Source organism: Musa acuminata, chromosome BXJ1-5 (assembly GCF_036884655.1).
Source record: "Musa acuminata AAA Group cultivar baxijiao chromosome BXJ1-5, Cavendish_Baxijiao_AAA, whole genome shotgun sequence".
Lineage (NCBI taxonomy): Eukaryota > Viridiplantae > Streptophyta > Magnoliopsida > Zingiberales > Musaceae > Musa > Musa acuminata.
The window spans coordinates 17,481,230-17,504,838 of record NC_088331.1 but is presented as its reverse complement, the minus strand read 5'-3'; the positions used below and the strand labels follow the sequence as shown (position 1 = coordinate 17,504,838).

The 23,609-nt window shown below is 38.5% G+C and overlaps 2 protein-coding genes across 3 annotated transcripts in view; both read left to right on the top strand.

The window, feature by feature from the left end:
• LOC135673877 (calcium-dependent protein kinase 18-like) overlaps positions 1 to 1,222 on the top strand; it is a 36,571-nt gene extending 35,349 nt beyond the window's left edge. The window contains exons 2-3 of one of the 2 annotated variants that reach the window (XR_010513479.1): positions 153 to 326; positions 790 to 1,222. Coding sequence is in view for 1 of the 2 variants with exons in the window: in XM_065183278.1 (XP_065039350.1) it covers positions 790 to 852 (63 nt within the window). In the remaining variant the exon portion in view is untranslated. The remainder of the gene's footprint in view (positions 1 to 152; positions 327 to 789) is intronic. The other variant, XM_065183278.1, reaches the window with a different exon arrangement.
• A 776-nt stretch (positions 1,223 to 1,998) lies between these two features.
• LOC135673876 (photosystem II repair protein PSB27-H1, chloroplastic-like) lies at positions 1,999 to 2,734 on the top strand. The gene has a single exon (XM_065183276.1). It carries the CDS (start codon positions 2,047 to 2,049, stop codon positions 2,563 to 2,565), a length of 519 nt encoding a protein of 172 aa, XP_065039348.1. The 5' UTR covers positions 1,999 to 2,046; the 3' UTR covers positions 2,566 to 2,734.
• The last annotated feature ends 20,875 nt before the right edge of the window (positions 2,735 to 23,609 follow it).

Below are 23,609 nucleotides of genomic sequence, written 5' to 3'. Positions count from 1 at the left end.
CTAATGGTATTAAGAAGATTCAAGATTTTGTTCAGTTCTTCAGATCCATGAATTTTGATAGCCATTTAATTTTAATGCATTTAAGTGTCTCTGCTTCAGTATTATATATTTAATTTTGTGATGATGAATGGACTGCTAATGTTACTCTGCAGATTGATAGCAATACCGACGGACTTGTTGACTTCACTGAATTTGTTGCAGCAACTTTGCATGTGCATCAGATGGAGTAACATGATTCTGAGAAATGGCATTTACATTGTAAAGCTGCTTTTGATAAATTTGATGTGGATGGAGATGGATATATTACACCAGAGGAACTTAGAATGGTAAATTTTGGTTGTATAGTCCTTATTTAGAGTTCCATAGAGTGCTCCAGCAACATAGTTCTTCGTCGAGCAATCTTGTCCTAGTTGTTGGGTTCTTGGGTTACCTATTCACTTTGAAGAGCTTTCAATTTCAAATAATTTTAGGGGTGGTCCTTAAGTGGTTCGCCTAGAAATTGTGTAGGTTGGGGGATCATCCCCTCTGTTGTTATGCAAAAGAACGAAAAACAATTATATATATATTTGTATGGTTCCATCTTCATGCATCTTAATGTTGAAGAATTATGCCAAAATATAATAGTTTGTCAATATCTGCCACCATAAAATTTTTAACTCTAGAAAAAAAAAATTTCTATACCTTATGAAACTTCCTCCTAAATAGAAGTCAGTCTACTTATTGACCAAGAATTGGACCAGTATTTTAGTCAGAAACAACTTCTAATTGGCTATTGTGTTTCATTTGCAGCATACAGGGTTGAGGGGTTCTACCGAACCATTACTAGAGGAAGCTGATATTGACAAAGACTGAAAGATTAGCTTGTCTGAATTCCGTAAGTTACTAAGAACTGCAAGCATGAGTTCCAATGTTCCTAGTCCATCTGGTATAAGGAATCCTCAGAAGTTCTAACTCCCACTGGGTCGAGGAAAAAGATTGGCAGGAGTCATAAACATTACCATTTCTATAATGTTCTTGCCAAAAATTCTGAGGCTCATTATCAAGAACCATATGAGATGGTTTTCTTCTCAGCATGGGTGAAGTCTTCAAGTTGCTAGTGAGAGATGAAAGGATCATTGGTAAAAGGAACTGCAAGAAAGCATTAATGGCCCGATGTAGTAATTTCGTGTCTTGCATGGTACATTATGTGCTTAAGTTGAAGGGTCTCCTCCATCTTTCTTCACGAATGAATGTGTTGTGTGTATCCTATTGCAAGTTGTTCCTACTGGCATTTATCCAAAGGAGAAGCAACACGGGTGGAATGTGATTCACCCACAAATAATTATTTCTAAAGAGTTTAGGAGATAATGCAGATGATGGCTTGATTGGATTATCAAAACTAGTGAATGCAGACAAAATAATGAGCCTTATCCATCCATCAAAATTCTGAGTATCATAAAATTTGACTAGAATTAGATTTTTTTTTTTTTTTTTTAACAATGGGTAAGTGGTGAAAGGGAATTTGATATCAGGATATTGACTTAATCTGTCAAAACTTTTAAAGCCTTTGCTAGCTAAGGTAGCTAACATCTTCTGAAAAAAAATATTAACAAAAATTCCAAGCTAGTTAGCTCGCCTACGATTTGAAGACGGGATTTGTCTTGAGTTGGATTTGCTTCAAGGATTTTTATGTTGGACATACTAGTGTCCAGTCCGCAGACATCTTCCATTAGCATCCCGTGGAATGTAGCCTTTTCTTCTCCCATGAGCGTAATTACATTCTTTACTCTTTCAAACTCTCATGACTTACGCAGTAAAAGATGACCAGTTTAAAAGATGTATACGTATTTATTATTTCCAAATAATTAGCTGTTTAGATGACCCTTGATAAAAATAATGCTTTGAAGCAGCTCACGATCCAACCTAATTACAATGCTGGATATCCACATGATCCACATCCACGATTCCAACTCGGTGAGTCAGGATAACAAGATAAGCCAACGTGGCACTCGTAACCCTTCTCTCCCGTTTATCCTCTCTATCCAATGTTCTACGAAGCACAGCAGGATGGCTTGTTCTTCGCTGCTTGCTGCACCCACCTCCCTTTCCTCAAGACCTGCAGCCTCTCCATCTCCATCCCTCGTTGCCACCATAGCCAATGCGGTTCCGGGCAGCAGCCAAGCCGTAAGCCGCCGGGAGCTCGCCGTGATCCTGTCGTCCTCGGTGGCGCTGCTGCTCGTCCCGGTGCCCCCATCGGCGTTCGCGGCCTCGGACGAGGAGTACGTTAGGGAGACGGCAGATATGATCGGGAAGCTGCGGATCACTATCGGCATGGACAAGAAAGACGCCAACGTGGCCGCGGCCGTGGCGGAGCTGCGGGAGGCGTCCAACTCATGGGTGGCCAAGTACCGGAGGGAGAAGGCGCTGCTGGGGCGGGCCTCCTTTAGAGACATGTACTCCGCTCTCAATGCCGTCTCCGGCCACTACATCAGCTTCGGCCCCACGTCGCCCATCCCCGCCAAGCGCAAGACCCGCATCTTGGAAGAGGTGGACGCCGCCGAGAAGGCTCTTATCCGGGGGAGGTAGGCTAACCAAAAGAAGGAACAAGAAGGAAGCTACCCTCTTAAATCCTATCTCCTCTCTTGGGATGCTGTTCTCCTTCGACTGAAATGCACTGCACTGTATTCGGGTTACTTGTGCTGATGATGTACTTAAAACTCATCTGATGCTGAAAGCTGTGGATTTCAATTGCTGATGTCTTTTATTTTACTGGAACAACGTAATTTGCATTGATGTTATAACCATTCTCTCGCTCTTGCTAGTGACTGTTGTTCCGAAATCCAGAATCTATTGCGGTTGTCACAATTAATCAATTAAAAAAATATATATATAAGATGAGAATGAGTAGACAAAAGTAATTTTCATATCATTTTATCGAATAATAAGCTGTTAATCATATGTGGCTCGTAATTTAATAAATAAAATATTTTAAAATTTATGATTGAATTCTAATCAAATATCTAATTATTAATATTTATGTAAATCTAAATATTAAATATTGATACAGATGAAAAGAATATTCAAAGATACCTTTTTAAACATTTTCTCCTCCTTTTATGCATTCCGTCTTCTTGCCTAAAAATAGGCAGAGCCTAACTTCATCGATAACAATCGTCAGAGAGGAATTGGATATAAGCGGAGACGAAGTTGACATCTTTTTCTCAAACAAATTTCTATCATTGGTATAATTGTTTTTCACATTATAGTTATTTTTTAACAATTGATATGATATCAGAATCATAAGTTAATGAAATCTATTTAGTTTATGTAATAAAAAAAATTGAGATCTATGTATGTGATTAAATTTATTTATCATTTAATCATTTGAATCACATCGTAAAATAGTCATGTAAAAAGATTTATTTATTTTTATTAGATATGTTTATTATCATCTTCGCTTGGGAAAAGATATTTTCTATTCCGATTTTGGTGTTCGCATCATAGGATCTATTGATTTCGTAGCGTTGCTGCGGGCGGCGGCCCTATTGTGGGCGGTTGTTACTGCACGCGACAGGACTGTCAAGAGCCGCGGTCTGCCTTGGTCGTCGGCCTTGCCGCGTGCAGCGGTTGCGCTGGCGGCACCGACTACTGCTGTGGGCAACGGCGGATGCGACAGCCCTGTTGAGGGCGGCCGCTTCCGACGGCCCTCCCGGGGTGCGCTGCTGACTGCGGACGGCGGTGCTGCGTTGACGGCACGCGCGGAGGGTGAAGTAGGCCTGCACAGCGCAGGCAGGTGACGGACGACGACAGCTAGCAAAAGTTGCGGGCTTGCTCGCGGTGGTCCAAAGTGCTGTGATGGTCGGCTGGCAGCGCCAATCCGCCGGCGATGGTGCGTAAGAGTTGAGACTCGCGCGTGGGAATCGCACTAGGGCTGCGGTAGCGGTTGGGAGAAAAGTGGGTTCAGTTTCCGCCCGGTTAAGGTCAATTTTACCCTTCGGAATCAATTAATTTCAATCTATATCCTTAGTTTCAATTTTGTCCTTCAAAATTAACAATTTTTTATCTATATCCTTAATGACAAAATTCCAATCTTACCCTTATTAATTTTTTTGTTTTCGATCGATATTATCTAATTTTGAAGTATGTCCTTAATGACAAAATTGGAATCTGACCCTTATGAATAGTTTATTTTCTGTCAATATCCTTTGTTTATATTTTTGCCCTTCAGATTTAGCATCATTCTTCCATAGCCATAATTCATCAACAATAATATAAATTATGTCATAAAAAATTTGATAAATAATTTTATCAAAATTAAAGAAAAATAAATTATAGATATTTTAGTTTTATTTTTATTATTATTAGCCATGTAACATAATTTATTATTGTTTAATTTGATTATTTATATTATTTAGAAATTATTATTATTATTATTATTACTATTATTATTATAGATATTTATGCAGTTATTAAATATATGAGTATAAAAGAAATTTATGAAATACTATTTAGTTTCACACGAAAGCCTTTTGTTTATTCTTGATTACTTGATTGTGCTTATTAATATTTATATTCAATTATTATTATGATATTTTATTGAATAAATTTTACATAATAATAGTATTAAAAAAAATAAGTGAATATTATTTATAGTTTATATTTCTAAATTTTGTTTGATTGGTAGTTATCAAAGTGACATTAGATGATAAACTTTTGAGAGATAAATTAAATAAATAATTTATTATTTATTTTATATTTTTATTAATCTTATAGTCAATAAAATGGTCTAAATTAATAAAATTATATTAAAAAAATAATATTTATAATAATACTCATAATTAAGAGATTTAGATAATTTCAAGGATAGTATTTTTTAATTAATTATATGATGAGGAAGGATATTATTGTTTGAATAACCAGGCATATTAGGGTTATATTCCTAAAGGTAACATCACGAAGACATGGATTTCTTGATAATTGTGATATTAAGTGAATATTAAATATATCAATATTCATTGAAAGGAGAAATATTTATAATATAAATAGTTCATTATAACTTGATAACTCAAAAAAAATATATTTATAATTTTAGTAATTCTTCTTTAGCATGTGTAGTTTACATTAGATGTATTGGATCTTAATACTTGGGAAAGATCTAATAAGCTTAGTCTGATATTCTAAAAATGATAATTGTAAATAATATGAAGATTTGATTATCATTGATAAATAGCGTTGTGAAATACTTAAAGACTATTGAAGAACGTTTCAAAATTATTAATAAATCATTATCTAGCACTATGATGAAGGAGTTGACTATAGCTCAATATGATGGTACTAAAAAACTAGAGATCATATCTTTATATGGCTAATAAATTTGACAAGATTAATTCCTTAGTCATGAATGTTGGCTAAGTCTTTTCTTATATAATTTATTCCTAATTCTTTTCATTCATAATTTGGGTTGTTTAAGATCCACTATAATATGGAACTTGAATGAGTTAATAAGTATATGTAGCAAGAGGAATTAAGATTGAAGCACAAAAAGGCTCATGATGTTTTAACTATTTCTCAAAGACTTGGTAACAAGAAAAGGTCAAAGAAGTTTGTTAGGTTTAAAAATTTTGCTTAGACTTAAGAAAAAAAAGTCTTTATAATAAAGTGTCAACTTTTTTTTTTTTTTTGGTAAGAAAGGATATACGAAGGACTACACTAAATGTAAAGCTTAGTTTGAAAAATGAGGTAAAATATTTACCTTTGTACATTTTGAATTAAGCATTACTAAAATCCCTTCTAATGCTTGGTGGATAGATTTTGATACTTCAACTCATATTATTAATAACTTGTAGGGATTTCTTTTAACCCAAAAACCAAAAGAACATTATATTATTTTAAAGTGAAAGTGATAGCAGTGGGTGTTAGGATCTTAATGGCACTAGGGAGGAGTTGAATTAGTGTTATAGCAAATTTGAACTGATTTCAAAGTTTGATCGATAAATCCATATTGAAAATATAATTAATTAAGAATGTGAGTAAAGGTTGTGAGTAAAATAAATGAGTAAACAACAACAAATCATAAGGAAGAAAAGGATTGCAAACCAATTTATAGTGGTTTGATCTTCCCGACTTATGTCTATTCCCAATTCCTCTTCCGTCGAGGCCATCGGTTTTCATTACCGATCTTATTTCAAACAAGTGAAGATCAACTATCCTTATTACAGATTTTCTGCTTTTAATAGGCTTTGGAGAGAACATTCATAATCTTTCTTTTATAAAATCTCTTACCTTCTATAACTTAGAATCTCCTCTAATCTCAAGGAGGAAGAGACTCAAATAATGTTGAAAGAGATAGTCTACAATACTTTTGTACTTAGGAATTAGTGCTCCATCCATCAAGCATGAGAAAAGTATTTATTGGGCAAAAGGCTACAAGAATGGAGGAAAAAAATTTTAAATTCCAAAAATTTTAGGGTACTAGCGGTACTATTACTATAATGAGGCCATGAATCAAGGCTTTGGTGGTATTACCATAGGCCAAGGTAATACCATCGCCGCCCTAGGTGGTACTACCATAAAAAAAATACAAACAATGATTTTCGATTAACTCAAGCGGTACTACTACCTGGGCTTGGCGGTATCGCTACTTAGGCATACTTTAGGTTATCGATTTAGCTTCTAATAGACCTAATTCGATCTTGGTTTGAGCCCAATGGGTTCCTTGACAAGTTGGCATGGTTTTCGCCCAATACCAACTTAATTTGACCCTAAAAGACCTCGATCAAGATTTTAAAAATCAACCACATATCTAGCACAATTATGAAGTTTTTAGCATATTATACATGTTGGGAATGTTAGGAAAAGAGTCGGCACTAAGAGGGAGGAGGGTGAATTAGTGAAGTAGTAAAAATTACGTCGCTTCAAAATTTCATTACGATTAAATCCATTTCTGACGAAAAAATATTTCATAAAGGTATTAACTTTTAAAGCGTACGGAAGAGCGTAGTCGATGTAAAGCAAGTAAAGTGGTTTGCAGTAAAGTAAATTGCACAAGAAAAATGCAAACCAGATTTTTATAGTGGTTCGGTCGTCGTGACCTATATCCACTTTGCCGATTCCTCTTCTATCGAGGCCATCGGCATCCACTATCGGTCTTCTTTCAATGGGTGAAGACCAACTATCCTTTTACACCCCTTTTCTCCTTTTCACAGGTTTATGAAACAACCTTTTACAACCCTCTTTTACAGGGTATCCCTCTCACACCTCCCTTAGAACTCTCTCTAAGCTATAGGAGGAGGGAACTCAACTTTCTAAGGTTTATAACTTTAGAATCACAGGGTTTTGCTCAATATTTCTTGCTTATCTATGTAGGAATAGCTGGGGTATTTATAGGCCCCAAATGGATTCAAATTTGAAGCCCTAAACCCTTGAAATTTTAGGGTACGGGCGGTACCATAGCTTGCACTAGGTGGTACCATCGCCTGCAGCCTGACATTGGGCGGTACCATCACCCAAACTAGCGGTACCATCGCCTAGACAGTCTCGGAGACTGAGTCTGGGTGGTACCACTGCCCAAACTAGCGGTACCACCGCCTGACATAGTCTCAAAGATTGTGCCACGACGATTTGACCTGTTTGGTCACTGTTTCGGCCTCTCTTGGCCCAACACAGCCAAAACTTGGCCCAACTATCCCCTAATTTTGTTGGACCAATTCTAATCCCTATTATATGCTAACTATGAATTTTAAGACATTTACTAAGTTAAACAAAGTTGTAAGTCTAGGTTTCTTCTAGCAAGCTTCCAGCGATCTTCCAATGAACTTCCGATGATCTCTCGGTAATGTTCCAGTGGACTCCCGCAAGCTCTTGGACTTCATGATGATCCTTTTGGCGAGTTCCGACGAGCTTCTTTAGCAAGCTCTGGGACTTCTCGATCAATTCTAACAGAACTTCTAACGAACGTTCGGAATTCTGATGAACTCTCGAACTCCCAACAAAATCGTGTTCTTGACTCTGGGACTTTATTTTGCTTTATGCCTTGCTATCATAGTTATTCCTGCACATATAAAAATGCACTTCAATCTATACAATTATTACTAAGCATGAATCATGTAGTCCGTCATGTCATTGGTCCATCAACGCTTTGTTTGATTCTTCGGTGCATTGTCATCTCTTATGACCTATTGCCCAATCAGCTAGTTAACCTCTGCAACTCTGATATCCTTAGCGCAATATCCGCTCTTCTTGGCCCGATGCCCGAATCCATGGCCCAAAGCCTTCTGTCAATATGTCGACCGATCATCCAGCCCGACGTCCAATCTTTTGACATGTTTTCCTTTGGCCTAACATGATTCTTCCTGCTTTAATTGTTTCTCTCTGATCGAAGCATCCTGCATCACTCAAAACATAGATCAAATCATAAATACTATCAATTGGTTTCATCATCAAAATCCAAGATTTAACAATCTCCCCCTTTTCTATGATGACAACCAATTGATGACGGAGTTAACCTTAACTCCCGGAGTTTAAATAAACCCCCCTATCAATATGCCATATTAATATAACCTTGAATTCAAGTTGAATTCAAGTCATTGCAAATTTTATCATGAATATTTGCAACACATCATCATGCATAACATGATCAGATTTCTCCCCCTTTGTCATCAACAAAAAGGAGAAGTTCCAACTCTCAAGTGTTTGTGATATAAGTTCAAATCATTGCATGAAAAACATAATATCAAGTTTTATCATCATGCAATTTGTAAGCTAGAAAATTTAGCAAGTGTTACATCATGCAAGCTATCAAGTTTTAGATATGTAAGGTAGTAAGATAGTAAGTTTACAACATACAAGCTAGCAAAAATTTCGAAAGCAAATGCAAGATAGTTTTCTTGTTGAAGTGTGTAAGCTTGCGATTCTTGCTTCCTATTGCAATGTGGAAGTTGCAAGTTTTACTTCTTAAGATTGGCAAGATAGTGATGTTCAAGATAGCAAGCTGTTGGGAAGAAACCTGTTAAAGCGGAGTGTATTAAAATAGGTTCCTCATCAAAATACCAACTTGATATCCAAATGAAAATATCAACCAGCACAGCATAAACAATAGAGCAAAAATCAATCACACAGTGAGACCAAATCTTTTTAACGTGGAAAACCCAATGTGGGAAAAATCATAGGACCGTAGTCTACTTCAAACTTCCACTATCAATAATAATGATAACAGGTTTACAGTAGGTCTTCTCTAGAATAACTAGAGGATCAGAATAACATCAAGATCATAGATCTTGGCTCAAAAATAGCATATCTTCATCATATAGGATGGATCTCCTCAAAAGAGAATTCTAGGTCTCACAAAGTGTATATCACAGGAAAGTACCTTAGTGAGGGTAAACTGCAGATCAACACCGTTAGGATTGTAGAGTTTACTACAAGGATTCTCCACATAAAATTTGGGTCGAAACTGATAACGTTTGGCCACCGATCGTTAAGCAGAAAACTCAGAAACCTAATCTTTCTCTCTCTATTTTTCTCTTCTCTTTTCTCTACACGGCGCACCCTACACGCTGCAATCTGATCTATTTTCCTCACCTTCTCTCCTCTTTTTAATTTCTTTCATTTGCTGATTTGGGCTCAATAGGCCCAATTGTCCAAGCCCACATATGGGCTGGACCCAACAATTCTCCCCCTCCAGCTCATATGGTGGGCTGTACCAAGCTCGCTCTTCGCCTACATGCTTCAAGCTTCTCCTTAGGCAAATACTTTGTCAACATATCTAAACCATTATAATTGGTATGCACCTTTTCCAACTGTAATTCTTTCAACTCAAGCACATCATGAATCTAGTGATATCTCACATCAATATGCTTGGATCTAGAATGATATGTTGAATTCTTGGAGAGGTGAATGGCACTCTGACTGTCACAGTAAATAATATATCCTTCCTGTTTCAAGCCCAATTCCTGTAGAAACGTTTTCATCCATAAAGTTTCCTTGTAGGCTTTAGTAATTGCTATATATTCTGCTTCTGTGGTTGATAGAGCAACACACTTCTGTAACTTAGATTGCCAAGAGACTGCTCCTCCTGCAAATGTCATCAAGAATCCCGAAGTAGACTTCCTGGAATCAGTGTCACCTGCCATGTCTGCATCTGTGTAGCCTTCTAACACAGGTTCATCACTGCCAAAACATAAACACAACCTGGAAGTACATCTTAGATATCTTAATATCCATTTCACTACTGCCCAATGTTCCTTTCCAGGATTTGAGAGAAATCGGCTGACAACTCCAATTGCATGAGCTATATCTAGCTTAGTACAAACCATAGCATACATCAAACTGCCTACTGCAGATGAGTAAGGCACTCTGGACATTTCTTCTTTTTCTTTCTCACTTGTAGGACATTGTTTCGAACTCAGCTTGAAATGACCTGCAAGCGGAGAACAAACTGCTTTGGCTTTACTCATATTGAATCTTTCAAGAACCTTTTCAATGTAAGTCTCCTAAGATAGTCAAATCTTTCTTTTCTTCCTATCACGAAGAATCTTCATGCCAAGTATTTGTTTCATCGATCCCAAGTCTTTTATGGCAAAATACTTACTTAGCTCTCTTTTAAGCTTTCCAATTTTTCCAACATCATGGCCAACAATCAGCATATCATCAACATATAGCAGTAAAATAATAAAATCATCATCTAAAAATTTCTTCATAAACACACAATGATCAGATGTGGTTCTATCATACCCTTGGCTCATCATAAAGGAATCAAACTTCTTATACCATTGTCTAGGTGCCTGTTTGAGTCCATATAAGCTTTTCCTAAGCTTACACACCATATTTTCTTTTCTCTTGACTTTGTAACCTTCTGGTTGCTCCATGTAAATTTCTTCTTCTAAGTCACCATGAAAAAATGTTGTTTTTACATCAAGTTGTTCAACTTCTAAATTCAAGCGGGCAACCAAACCAAGAACAACTCGGATAGAGGACATTTTTACAACCGGAGAAAATATTTCTTCAAAGTCAATACCTTTCTTCTGACTGAATCCTTTCACAACTAGTCGTGCCTTGTATCTCTATTGTGAGCTATTATTTTCAGCCTTCAATTTATAAACCCACTTATTCTTGAGAGCTTTCTTCTCTTTAGGCAACTTTACCAAGTCATAGGTGTGATTCTCAAGCAAGGATCTCATATCTTCTTGCATGACTTTAACCCACTCATTCTTATTCTCATGTAGAATAGCTTCTTGGTAAGTTTCTAGCTCTCCCTCGTTAGTAAGCATAACATACTCATGTGGAGGATATCTGGTAGAGGGTTGTCGCTCTCTAGTAGATCTTCTCAATGGAATCTCAACTGGTGGTGGAGGTGCTGGTTCAGTTGGTTCAGCATCATCAACTGTAGGTGTATCATCACTGGTATTCTTACCGCAATCTTCTTGTTCATCTCCCCCATGATCATCATGAACTATAGGTGAAGGAACTAGACCCAAACTCCAAGGAATATAAACAGAGGTTTCTGGCTTCTCAATATTATCACCATCATCAAACAATTGGTCTTCAAGAAACACAACATCTCTGCTTCTAATAATCTTCTTGTTCACTGGATCCCATAATCTGTAACCAAACTCTTCATGACCATATCCCAAGAAGATACATGCTTTAGCTTTACTATCAAGCTTGGACCTCTCATCTTTAGGAATATGAACAAATGCTTTACACCCAAAGACTTTTAAGTGATTATAAGATATATCTTTTCCTCTCCATACTCTCTCTGGAACATCACCTTGTAGAGGAACTGATGGAGAAAGATTTATCAGGTCAATTGTAGTTCTCAAAGCCTCCCCCCAAAATGACTTCGGTAACTTGGCGTGGGAAAGCATACACCTAATCCTTTCTTCAATGGTTATGTTCATCCTTTCTGCCACACCGTTCTGCTGAGGAGTTTTAGGAACTGTTTTCTCAAGCCTGATACCACGAAACCTGCAATAATTCTCAAAAGGACCCCTGTACTCGCCACCATTATCTGATCGAATACACTTTAGTTTTCTGCCAGTTTCTCTTTCAACACTGACATGAAACTCCTTGAAAGCATCGAGTACCTAGTCTTTAGATTTCAAAGCAAAAGCCCACACTTTTCTAGAATGGTCATCAATAAAAGTAACAAAATAAAGAGCACCTCCAAGAGTTCTAGTTTGCATAGTACAAACATCAGTATGAACTAAATCAATAACATCTGATCTTCTAGATGATGGATATGTCTGAAATGCAACTATGTGTTTTTCTAACTAAGCAATGATCACAAGATTTAAGAGATGTACCTTGCAACTCTGGTAAGAACTACTTTCTAGCAAGAGTTTGAAGTCCCTTCTCGCTGATATGTCCAAGCCTCTTATGCCAAAGATCTATACTTTCACCTTTTTGAATTGCATTAATCTCTCCTTTGTGTAGCTTAGCTTCCATGACATAAAAAGAGTTAATCTTCTTTCCTTTTGCCACAATTAGAGAACCTTTAGTGAGTTTCCATTTACTTTCACCAAAATAATGTGCAAAGCCCTCATCATCAAGCCTACCTGTAGATATCAAGTTAAGACGAATATCTGGAACATGCCTTACATCTTTGAGTATTAATTTGCTCTCAATACTGGTCTCTAATCAAATATCTCCAATACCCATAATCTTAGATGTACCATTGTTTCCCATTCTGACATTACCAAAATCACCAACAGTGTAAGATATAAAGAAATCACCATGAGAAGTGACATGAAATGAAGCACCAGAGTTAATTACCCAATTACTGTCCTGAGCTACAAGGCTAACACAACCTTCATCACAGACAATAGTGATATTACCTTCAACACTAATTGTATTGATCTCTTTCTCATTTTTCTTCATTACATTCTGTTCTCGCTTCCAAAACCTACACTCTTTCTTCATGTGATCTGGCCTATTACAGTGAAAACATTTGATATTTCTTCTAAACTTGGATCTTCCTCTATATCTATGTGGGTTTCTACTATGACTTCTTCCACGTCTTTCTTGTTTTTCAATAACAAATGCCCTAGAAGAAGATTCACCCTGTTCTTTCCTTCTGGCATCTTCATTTAGTAAACTGTCTTTAACCATATCAATAGTTAGAGTTCCCTCTAGTGTGGAGTTGCAAATAGTCACCACATATGTTTCCCAACTTTTTGGTAAAGAGTTGAGAAGTAATAATCCCTACATCTCATCATCTATATTCATTTTCATAGCAACCAACTTGTTTGCAAGACTCTGAAATAGGCTTATGTGCTCAATAATGTTACAATCATCTTTATACTTCAAATTTACAAGCCTTTTGAGGAGAGAAATTCTATTTCCCACTGTCTTTTTCACAAAGAGGTTTTCTAACATTTGCCAAACAACATCAGCTCTGGTTTCATCAGAAATATGCTCATGCAAGTTTATATCCATCCATCTTCTAATATAGGCAATAGTTTTTCTATGTTGAACTTCCCATTCTTCATCGTCAATAGTAGAAGGTTTATCTTTAACCTTGATGGGCTTATACAAATCTTTGCAATAAAGCAAATCTTCCATCATACGCCTCCAAGTTGAATAATTTGATGAGTTCAATTTAATCATACCATCAGACTCCATTTCAATCACACAAGAAAACTAGCACCAAACAACCTGTTGCTCTGATACCACTTGTTGGGAAGAATCCTACTAAAGCGGAATAATTCTTTCCCTCTTTGTGTATCAAAATAGGTTCCTCATCAAAATACCAACTTGATATCCAAATGAAAATATCAACCAGCACAGCATAAACAATAGAGCAAAAATCAATCACACAGTGAGACCAAATCTTTTTAACGTGGAAAACCCAATGTGGGAAAAACCACGGGACCGTAGTCCACCTCAAACTTCCACTATCAATAATAATGATAACAGGTTTATAGTAGGTCTTCTCTAGAATAACTAGAGAATCAGAATAACATCAAGATCATAGATCTTGGCTCAAGAATAGCATATCTTCATCATATATGATGGATCTCCTCAAAAGAGAATTCTAGGTCTCACAAAGTGGATATCACAGGAAAGTACCTTAGAGAGGGTAAATTGCAGATCAACACCGTTAGGATTGTAGAGTTTGCTACAAGGATTCTCCACATAAAATTTGGGCCGAAATTGATAACATTTGGCCACCGATCGTCAAGCAGAAAACTCAGAAACCTAATTGTTCTCTCTCTATTTTTCTCTCCTCTTTTCTCTACACTGCGGCACGCTGCAATCTGATCTATTTTCCTCACCTTCTCTCTTCTCTTTTTAATTTCTTTCATTTGCTGATTTGGGCTCAATAGGCCCAATTGTCCAAGCCCACATATGGGCTGGACCCAACACAAGCTTATGTGAGCTTGGACCCAACACAAGCTCTTTCTTCTCTTTTGAGAAGTGCTATTTTTGCTTCCTTTGCAAAGTGCAAGCTAGTAAAATTTTATATTATTTTACAACAATCAAGCTAGCAATTTGGCATATGTTACTTCTATTTGAAGTAAGAATACTAGCAAGTTTTTGAAAAATAATGCAAGATAACAAGCTAGCAAGATACAATGTTTTACATGAAGTAAGCTATATGAAGTACGTTTGCATCTTCTCTTTAGATGTGCAAGCAAGCAAGTAAGTTTTTGCATCTTCTTGACTTGTGCAAGCTAGCTATCTCCCCCTTTGTCATTGTAAAAAAGAAGAGAAGAATACAATTTTGTATATGTTTTTCCCTTTACAATAATTTTCAAATTATGACAAAGGATGAATAATCAAAGATGAAAAATCAAGTTATGAATGTCAAAACAATTTTTCATCATGAATATTTTATCATTACATGCATCATTATCATAAGTTGAAATATTACATGCATAATATCAAATTATCATTCATAATTACTCAATCATTATTTCAATATATTTGTGCATTATTATAGTTTCAATTTACAACATGCACAATTTTAAAACTTTACATATCATCCTTACTTTATGCATGATACTAAAAATAAATCAATCATCATATTATATATGATACTCATAAGCTAGCAAATTTATATTATTTTAGAGCATCAAAACAATATTATGAGTATTTCATGCATTCATATCATCAATGTTTCAGTCATTATTTCAATCATAAAAAATGAAAGATCAAGTCTAAAATTTAAGAGATTATGATCATAATCAGGAAAATATATAAGAAGAATTTATGCATTTTGAAGATCTAACATATCTAAGTTTCTCATTTAAGCTAGCAATTTTTTTTCTCCCCTTTGTTATTATAAATAAGGAAGAAGTAGAGTGGAATATAAATTTTACATCAATACTCTACTTATAACATGAGGTTTGCAACCACAAATACAAAGGAATTTACACATCATGTTATGAAAGATAATAATATTAAATCATGAATGCCATAAGACATGATTTATTTCATCAAATCTCTTTTTTTTATAAATAGTAAAAAGAAACATAAGGGATCAAATGATACAGTATCTTGATTTATGCATAAGAAATTTCAAGAATCATCATGCATAAATTCGAAACATAAACTTATTGAGCATGATATCAAATCATTACTTCAAATAAAACTTGATTTCATTAATCATAGAGCATCTTTAATTAAAATTAAGAAACAATATGATTAATCTTGTTAAGTGTACAAGCATTTGATTTATATTTAATATTTTATTACATTATTACATCATTAAACAATCAGGCATGATTTCAATCAACATCAGAAATACACATTATTTCTTGTTGAAAAACATACATAGGATTATTAATAGATTTAAATCTAATATTTTATTCCTTTAACATAAAATATGTAATTTTCATTATCATTTTCAAAATTACTAGCATGATCCCAATTTTTACATTTTCATTACATTATTAAACATGTAATTTTTAAAAAGAAATTTAGATAAATTTTTTTGAAAACTAAATTAAAAACAACTCATGAAGAACATCAAATAATTTCAAAGTAAACTAAGGGAGTTTCGTTTGAGTTGTTTACCTCGTTGTAGAAAGTCGTTAAGGCGTAGTTTGCCACTTCGCCCTTATCTTCGGAGGAGCTTGATTCATCCCAAAGTTCTTCCCTCTTCTTGTGTTCATAACAAGTAGTTGCATTCTTTTTGTTCTTTAAATTTTGTTTCATGAACTTTTTAAATTTCATAGTGATGAGTTAAAGTTCACCATCACTTGAGCTTATGTTCAAGTGGTCCTCAATTATTCTTAGTTCGAAATCCTTCGTGTTCTTTGGAAGGTGGTTCTCAAGTTCTTTACGTGCATTGCACATCATTTCATAGGTCATCAGAGACCCGATAAGTTCTTCAATAAAAAAAATATTCAAATTTTTTTATTCTTATATAGCCGTTATTTTCGAATCCCAATTCTTAGAAAGGGATCGTAAAATCTTATTAACGGGCTCAAAATTAGAAAAGCATTTGCCAAGAGCTTTTAAACCATTGACGACATCCGTAAAACGGGTGTACATGTCAACAACGGTTTCGCTCAGCTTCATTCGAAATAGTTCAAAATCGTGCATTAAAAGATTTATTTTAGAATCTTTTACTCTATTAGTGCCTTCATGTGTGATTTCGAGAGTGTTCCATATATCGAAAGTCGTTTCGCAAGTAGAAACCTGATTAAACTCGTTTTTGTCTAAGGCACAAAATAGAGCATTCATAGCTTTAGCATTTAAAGAAAATGTCTTTTTCTCCAAATCATTCCAATGGTTCATTGGAAGAGAAGACCTTCAAAAACCATTTTCAACAATGTTCCATAAGTTCAAATCCAAAGAAAGCAAGAAACCTCTTATTTGAGTTTTCCAATATCTATAATCCATCCAATTAAAAAAGGGAGGATGAATGAGAGAGCGACCCTCTTGGAAGCCGAAAAGAGCCATTTCTCTTAGGTGTTAAACCAAATGAGAAATATGAGGCTCTGATACCAATTGTTAGGAAAAGAGTCGGCACTAAGAGGGGGGGTGAATTAGTGCAGCGGTAAAAATTATGTCGGTTCAAAACTTCATTACGATTAAATCCATTTTCGATGAAAAACCATTTCATAAAGGTATTAACCTTGAAAGCGTATGGAAGAGCATAGTGGATGTAAAGAAAGTAAAGTGGTTTGCAGTAAAGTAAATTGCACAAGAGAAACGCAAACCAGATTTTTATAGTGGTTCGATCGTTGTAACCTACATCCACTTTGTCGATTCCTCTTTCATCGAGGCCACTGGCATCTACTATCGGTCTTCTTTCAATGGCGAAGACCAACTACCCTTTTACACCCCTCTTCTCCTTTTCACAGGTTTAGGAGACAACCTTTTACAACCCTCTTTTACATGGTATCCCTCTCACACCTCCTTTAGAACTCTCTCTAAGCTTTGAGAGGAGGGAACTCAACTTTCTAAGGTTTAAAACTTTAGAATCACAGGGTTTTGCTCAATATTTCTTGCTTATCTATGCAAGAATAGTTGAGGTATTTATAGGCCCCAAATGGATTCAAATTTGGAACCCAAAATTTAAACCCCCGAAATTTTAGGGTACGGGCGATACACCGCCTGCATTGGGCGGTACCACCACCTACAACCTGACATTGGGTGGTACCACCACCTAGATAGTCTCGGAGACTGAGTCTAGGCGGTACCACCACCCAGATTGGTGGTACCACCGCCTGACACAGTCTCGGAGACTGTCCCATGATGGTTTCACTTGTTTGGTCACTATTTGGGCCTTTCTCTTGGCCCAACATAGCTCAAACTTAGCCAAACTGTCCCCTAATTGGGCTGGCCCAATTCTAATCCCTATTATGTGCTAACTACGAATTTTAAGACATTTACTAAGTTAAACAAAGTCCGTAAGTCTAGGTTTCTTCCGGCGATCTTCCAATGAACTTCCGACGATCTCTCGTCAATGTTCCAGCGGACTTCCAGTGAGCTCCTCGACTTCATGATGATCTTCTTGGCGAGTTCTGATGAGCTTCTTTGGCAAGCTCTAGGACTTCTCGGTCAATTCAGACAGAACTTCCGATGAACGTCCGGAATTCCGACGAACTCTCAAACTCCTAACGAAATCGTGTTCTTGACTCCGGGACTTTATTTCGCTTTACGCCTTGCTATCGTAGTTAATCCTGCACATGTAAAAATACACTTCAATCTAGATAATTATTACTACGCATGAATCATGTCATCTAGCATGATTGGTCCATCGACATTTCATCCGATTCCTCGGCGTATTGTCCTCTCTTGCGGCCTATTGCCCAATTGGCTAGTTGACATCCACAACTCTGATATCCTTGGTGCAATATTTGCTCTTCTTGGCTCGATGCCCGAATCTATGGCCCGAGGCCTTCTATCGATATGCCGACCGATCCTTTGGCCCGACGTCCAATCTTCTGACATGTTTTCCTCTAGCCCAACATAATTCTTCCTGCTTTAATTGTCTCTCCCTGATCGAAGCATCCTGTGTCACTCAAAATGCAGATCAAATCATAAATACTATCAATTAGTTTCATCATTAAAATTCGAGATTCAATAGGGAAATCTAGGACAGCATCACATGTGTAGTGGAAGAATAGAAAATGAAATCCTAAAATTTCCTACAGAAAAAGAAGGTTTCATCGTCATGCAAAGATTAGTGCGCAAAAACCTACAAAATCGAAAACTACGCGTATAAGAAAGATGTATTACCTAAGGAGATCGTATATATCTGAAAACTTATAGATCTATGGGAGAGGATGAAGAAAGTCAACTGTCCTCCTTTCTAGCGATGATAAGAGAATTAGGGTACTCGGTTTCGCCCATTCTCTTAAGAGTTGAGAAGGCAAAGGTTACTCAACTTTGCCCGCCTCCTCGAGGTTGTACTTCATGCATCGAGCTGGTTATTGGCCTTTGCTTGCTCTTTGCTCACACTTCTGAAGCACTTGAAGTGTTTGCACTCCTTGCGTTGAGTTAGTTACTATGATTCACCTTCTCAATGCCATCAAACTTCTGGAATGCAGGAAGTTTTCACCCCAACTTAGAGTAATTCTCTAATAGATTTGGTCGCCACTGGGATTGTACCGTCTTCTCCATCAACCCTGCCGCCTACTCTACTGAGTAGCAAAGGTACAACACCGCGTACTGCTTGCTTCGTTCCTTGGTCGTGCACTATTGCATAACCCGAAGTTCTTCACTTTCGGCTATCTTGATGAGAAGCTCGTTGACACCGATCTTATGAAGTTTCTTGGCCTCTGCCCTTCAGCCTTGTCTCGATACTTGGAGTTTGCCTTTGCATGCTCCACCTCCTCGACCCCTTTCAAGACCAAGCACTCTCCCTCCATGAGAGCAAGGGATCAATAACTTTCAGGGAAGTCCCGCCTCTACGGTACCATGGCGCTGCCATACCCATGGCCCTACTATCCGTCGTCTTGCATCTGCATCCCTTTTCTTCACGACCAGTAGATATGTCTCTATGGCACTCCTCCGAGTCTACCTCCGTTCTAACTGATGCTTGATTTTGGGTAGCTAAGTCCCTCTGGACTCATCGTCGCTTCCTCACCCCTTTCGACCCCCTGCTTCAACACCTTTGAGTTCTCCAAGTAGCTCCCTTTGGTCGATGGAAAGACAAACTACAACTCCCATGCATGGCCTCTGCTATCACGTTATAGGATTTGCATCGATTCTGTTCTCCTTAGCTTCCTTGGTAGCAACGTTCGCTTACTCGACCTTGTCCTCTGACTTGCCGGGCTCCCTTAAGTGAATATAAGCTCTAGAGCAATCCAACTCTCTAGTTGCTTCGATCATACCTCTGCATGATCAAGTCCCTCCCATGGGACTCAATGGTACATGTTGAATCTCGGATTTTGATGATGAAACTAATTGATTGTGTTTAAATGTTTGACTACATTTTGAGTGATACAGGTCTACTCGATCAGGATTAGACAATTAACGCAGGAGGAATTGACGTTGCGTCGGAGGAGATCACGTCAGGATATTGGATGGCAGAAGGCTTCGGGCGTCGGGCATCGGGCCAAGGAGAGCGAAATTGCGCCAAGGATATCGGGGTTGCGGAGGTCAACCACCGATTGGGCAACAAGCCGCAAGAGAGGACGATGCACCGAAGAATCGGATGAAGCGCCAACCAATGACGTGCCGGGCAACAGAATGTCAATTTGCGTTATAATAATTGTCTAGATCGGAGTAGAGTGTTTGCTTGTGTGTGCAGGATTAACTACGATAACCAGAAAACACAAAGCGAGAATACCGGAGTCAAGTTCGATGGACGTTTAAGAGTCCGAAGAATCGTCGGAGATGCTGCCAGAACCAACCGAGAAGAAATCGGGAACTTGTCGAAATTTTCGGAAGTTCGCCGAAGAGATCGTCGGAGGTTCACGGAGATCACCGAGAAGGCTCGGCTACTCATTAAAGTCATCACAAGTTCGGGAGCTTGCTAGAAGCCCGTCAGCAGAAAGTTCGTCGGAAAGCTCGCCAGAACAAGACTCGACGTTCGCGGTTGAAAATTTGCTTAGGATGTGTTTTGGTTATGTAGTCCACTTGTAATTAGAATTAGGATTAAGAGATAATCCTATATCCTGGTTAGGGGCCAACTGGGCCCAAAGTCAGAGTTGGTTTAGGCTAAAAATTAAGCTAAACCAGCGAACTAGAGAGCCAAGATTGAAGCCCAACTAGTGGCTGAAAACACTGTAGTCGGGCTGAAAACACTGTAGGCGGTGGCACCGCCTAGCTGGGCGGTGGCACCGCCCAACACCCGAGAGCTGGTTTAGCTCTGTATTGGCTGGGCGGTGGCACCTCCAACAGCGGGAACCCAAAGAGAATTCAAATTTTGAAGCCCAAATTTGAATCCTCTTGAGGCCTATAAATACCCCTCAAATCTCAGCTGAGAGAACAACTTTTTGAGCAGCAAGTGTTTGAGAGAAAAGCCTTAGAAAAGTGTTAGCTTGTCTTGTTTTCAATTTGCTAGTGTTCACCTCCTTCTTTCTTGTTGAAAATCTGTAAGAGAGTGAACCGCTTGTAAAAGTTGTAAGAGGGGTATTCACCCTTCACTTTCAAGAGATTTGCTAGTGGAAGGTGGAAGCCTCATCGAAGAGGGGCCTCGCAAGTGGATGTAGGTCACTTGACCGAACCACTTTAAAAACGGCGTAATCTCTGGTTTGCATTTCTTATTGTCATTTACATTACTGCAAATCTTCTTACTTGCTTTATTTCATCATTACCTTTGCTGCGCAACTTTAAGAATACGCTTTCAAGTTAAGCTTTTCAAGTTCCGTTCTTATCGTACGAAAAATTTGTCGAAATCAACGTTTTAATCCGCTGCACTAATTCACCCCCCCCTCTTAGTGCCACTCCGATCCTAACAGTACATGCATTCAAACTTTTTCCTTGGTGGAACACAACCCCCATATGCTGATGACTAAGGCTTTCATCCGATGCAAAATTCGATACATGCACGGAAGACCTGCCTCTGTGGTACCATAGCCTTCACTCCTTGAATCCATAGCCCTTCTTGTCGTCGTGTTGTTTACCAAAGTGGAGCTTCTAATAGCTCCCGATCATACCTCCGTATGATCTAGTCCCTCACAGGACTATGTCATGTGTATCGCATTGCCACGAACTGTTCCACCACGATCCGCTGCACCATGTCGCCTCCTAGTGACATCTCTATTGCATTATGATCCATGTGGGATGAACTCGAATTGTGATCCCTCTATGTGTGGCCTTTGCTAATACATCGCAGGGTCTCTTCCACCTTCGATTTTATTCGTTCCTTTGGCAATCGACCTTCATCCACCCACTCTTGGATCACACCTAGATGAAGCACCATTCTAGGACAGTTCATTGCCTAGTAGCTCCCGAAGTCCACTGACTTCGTTGAAAATGGTGTACTATTGTCTGGATCCTGGGCCTTTGCCCCTACCAACATAATCTTTGCTACGCACTGCTTCCTGCCTAGCAACTTGACTGGTAACACTATGGCATATTCTTCAAGAGTACCCGCCTCCGCGTCCTCTTGTCCCGTGTCAAGGCCTTCTGATCCTAACTTCGCCTCTGCAAGTTGAGTCACCTTAGTTCCTCCATCAAATGCTTCTCCGAGATAAGGTGCATGTGCCCAGAAGCTCCCTTCGTCTTTAGCACATTGCAAGATGAGTCTGCTCCGTCAGAATGAAGGGCCCATGGAACAACATGATCCTGCTCTTGCCTCTACAAGAGTTCATGTCCTTGACCTCTGTCCAAGGAAAACACTGTGCCTCTGCTCCATGTACCATCTTCTATGTTGGCTCCCTTCATGTAGCTTGGGTACTTCGCCAAGTTACACCAAAGTAGCTCCGCTCCTCTATTTGCATTGAGTTGATGGTGGCCCTCGCGCCCACCATTCCACGGGTTAGCCCTCCCTTGAGTCCGGTCTCCATATCGACTCCAAGTGTGCCTACATTTGTGTTGCTTTGGGTCGCTCTCCCACTTGATCTCGCAATGCATCCACCAATTCATTCTCTCAAGCGAGATCATGCGACCACTCCTCGCCGCTTGCTCGATCCATTGAGCTTCGTGGAGTTGCTATTTATTGAGGTACTCCTCCTCAATATGTGCAGTTTGTCCCACATGATTCTGCCTCTAGAGAGCCGGGACTTATCCCTCCTGGATAACTGTCTCGTTGGAGCAACATCTCTCTTCGTTTTGGAGACCACCATCCCCTTGGACTACTCCGATTTGCTGAACAAACTATGCGTTATTCTGCCTCCTGCAAACGCACTTGCTAGATTGCGACTCTACGTCAATACAGTTCCCGTTGCACCACATAAGGCCTAGCAACATGCTGAACTTGCTGCACACTTCAGCCTCCTTTGGACGTATCCTTCATATGCCAAAGAGAATGTTTCAATGCTCCATGGCATCGAGTTTCGATCACCTTGGGATGGCTGCGAATATTCCATCGTCCGTATACAAGCCCATGCATGAGTACCGAATTCTTCGAGTTAATAATTTCCCTCGCCTCTATGAGCTTTACACAACTCTTTCGGTCGCTGAGCAACTACTTCCATATTGCATGGTCTCATCTTTTACCAAGCGCCTTGTTTGCCTTGAGCACCAACAAGTATGGTTGTCAACGTTGAGCCGTAGCTCAGACTCAGCCATCCCAACCTTTGTGCGCTCCATATTCTTCCAAGCTTGCTTGTTCTCGTGGTGCCTCTTGCGTGAAGGGTTGGCCATTCCTCTGAATGCCGATCTCAGATGCCCGCTCCTCTTAGCGACTCCTTTTCCCTACATCTCTATGCCCATTTTTCTCATAAACGATAGCGCGTGTGCTGACTGCCTCAACGCAGCCCCGCTAGGTCCCCCACGTTTGCATGTCAAGTGTTTCTATAAGTGCTTGTCCCACTCTGAGACCATCTATCACGGACTTAGTTGGTTTTGTCTAAGTCGTGCGGCACCCTTGCGTGTCCATCTGCAAAGATCAGCCTCCCCGAAGCCTCCTATGGTCCCTTAGGACCCACAAAAGAGAAAACGGGTTAGAGAAAGCGCCTCACTCGGGATCCACAAGCAAACATTCTAAGAAACACTTCATAGACAATGCAAATTATAAACAAACTTTATAAGCTCTGAACAATTACACAACAAAGGGTCAAAAT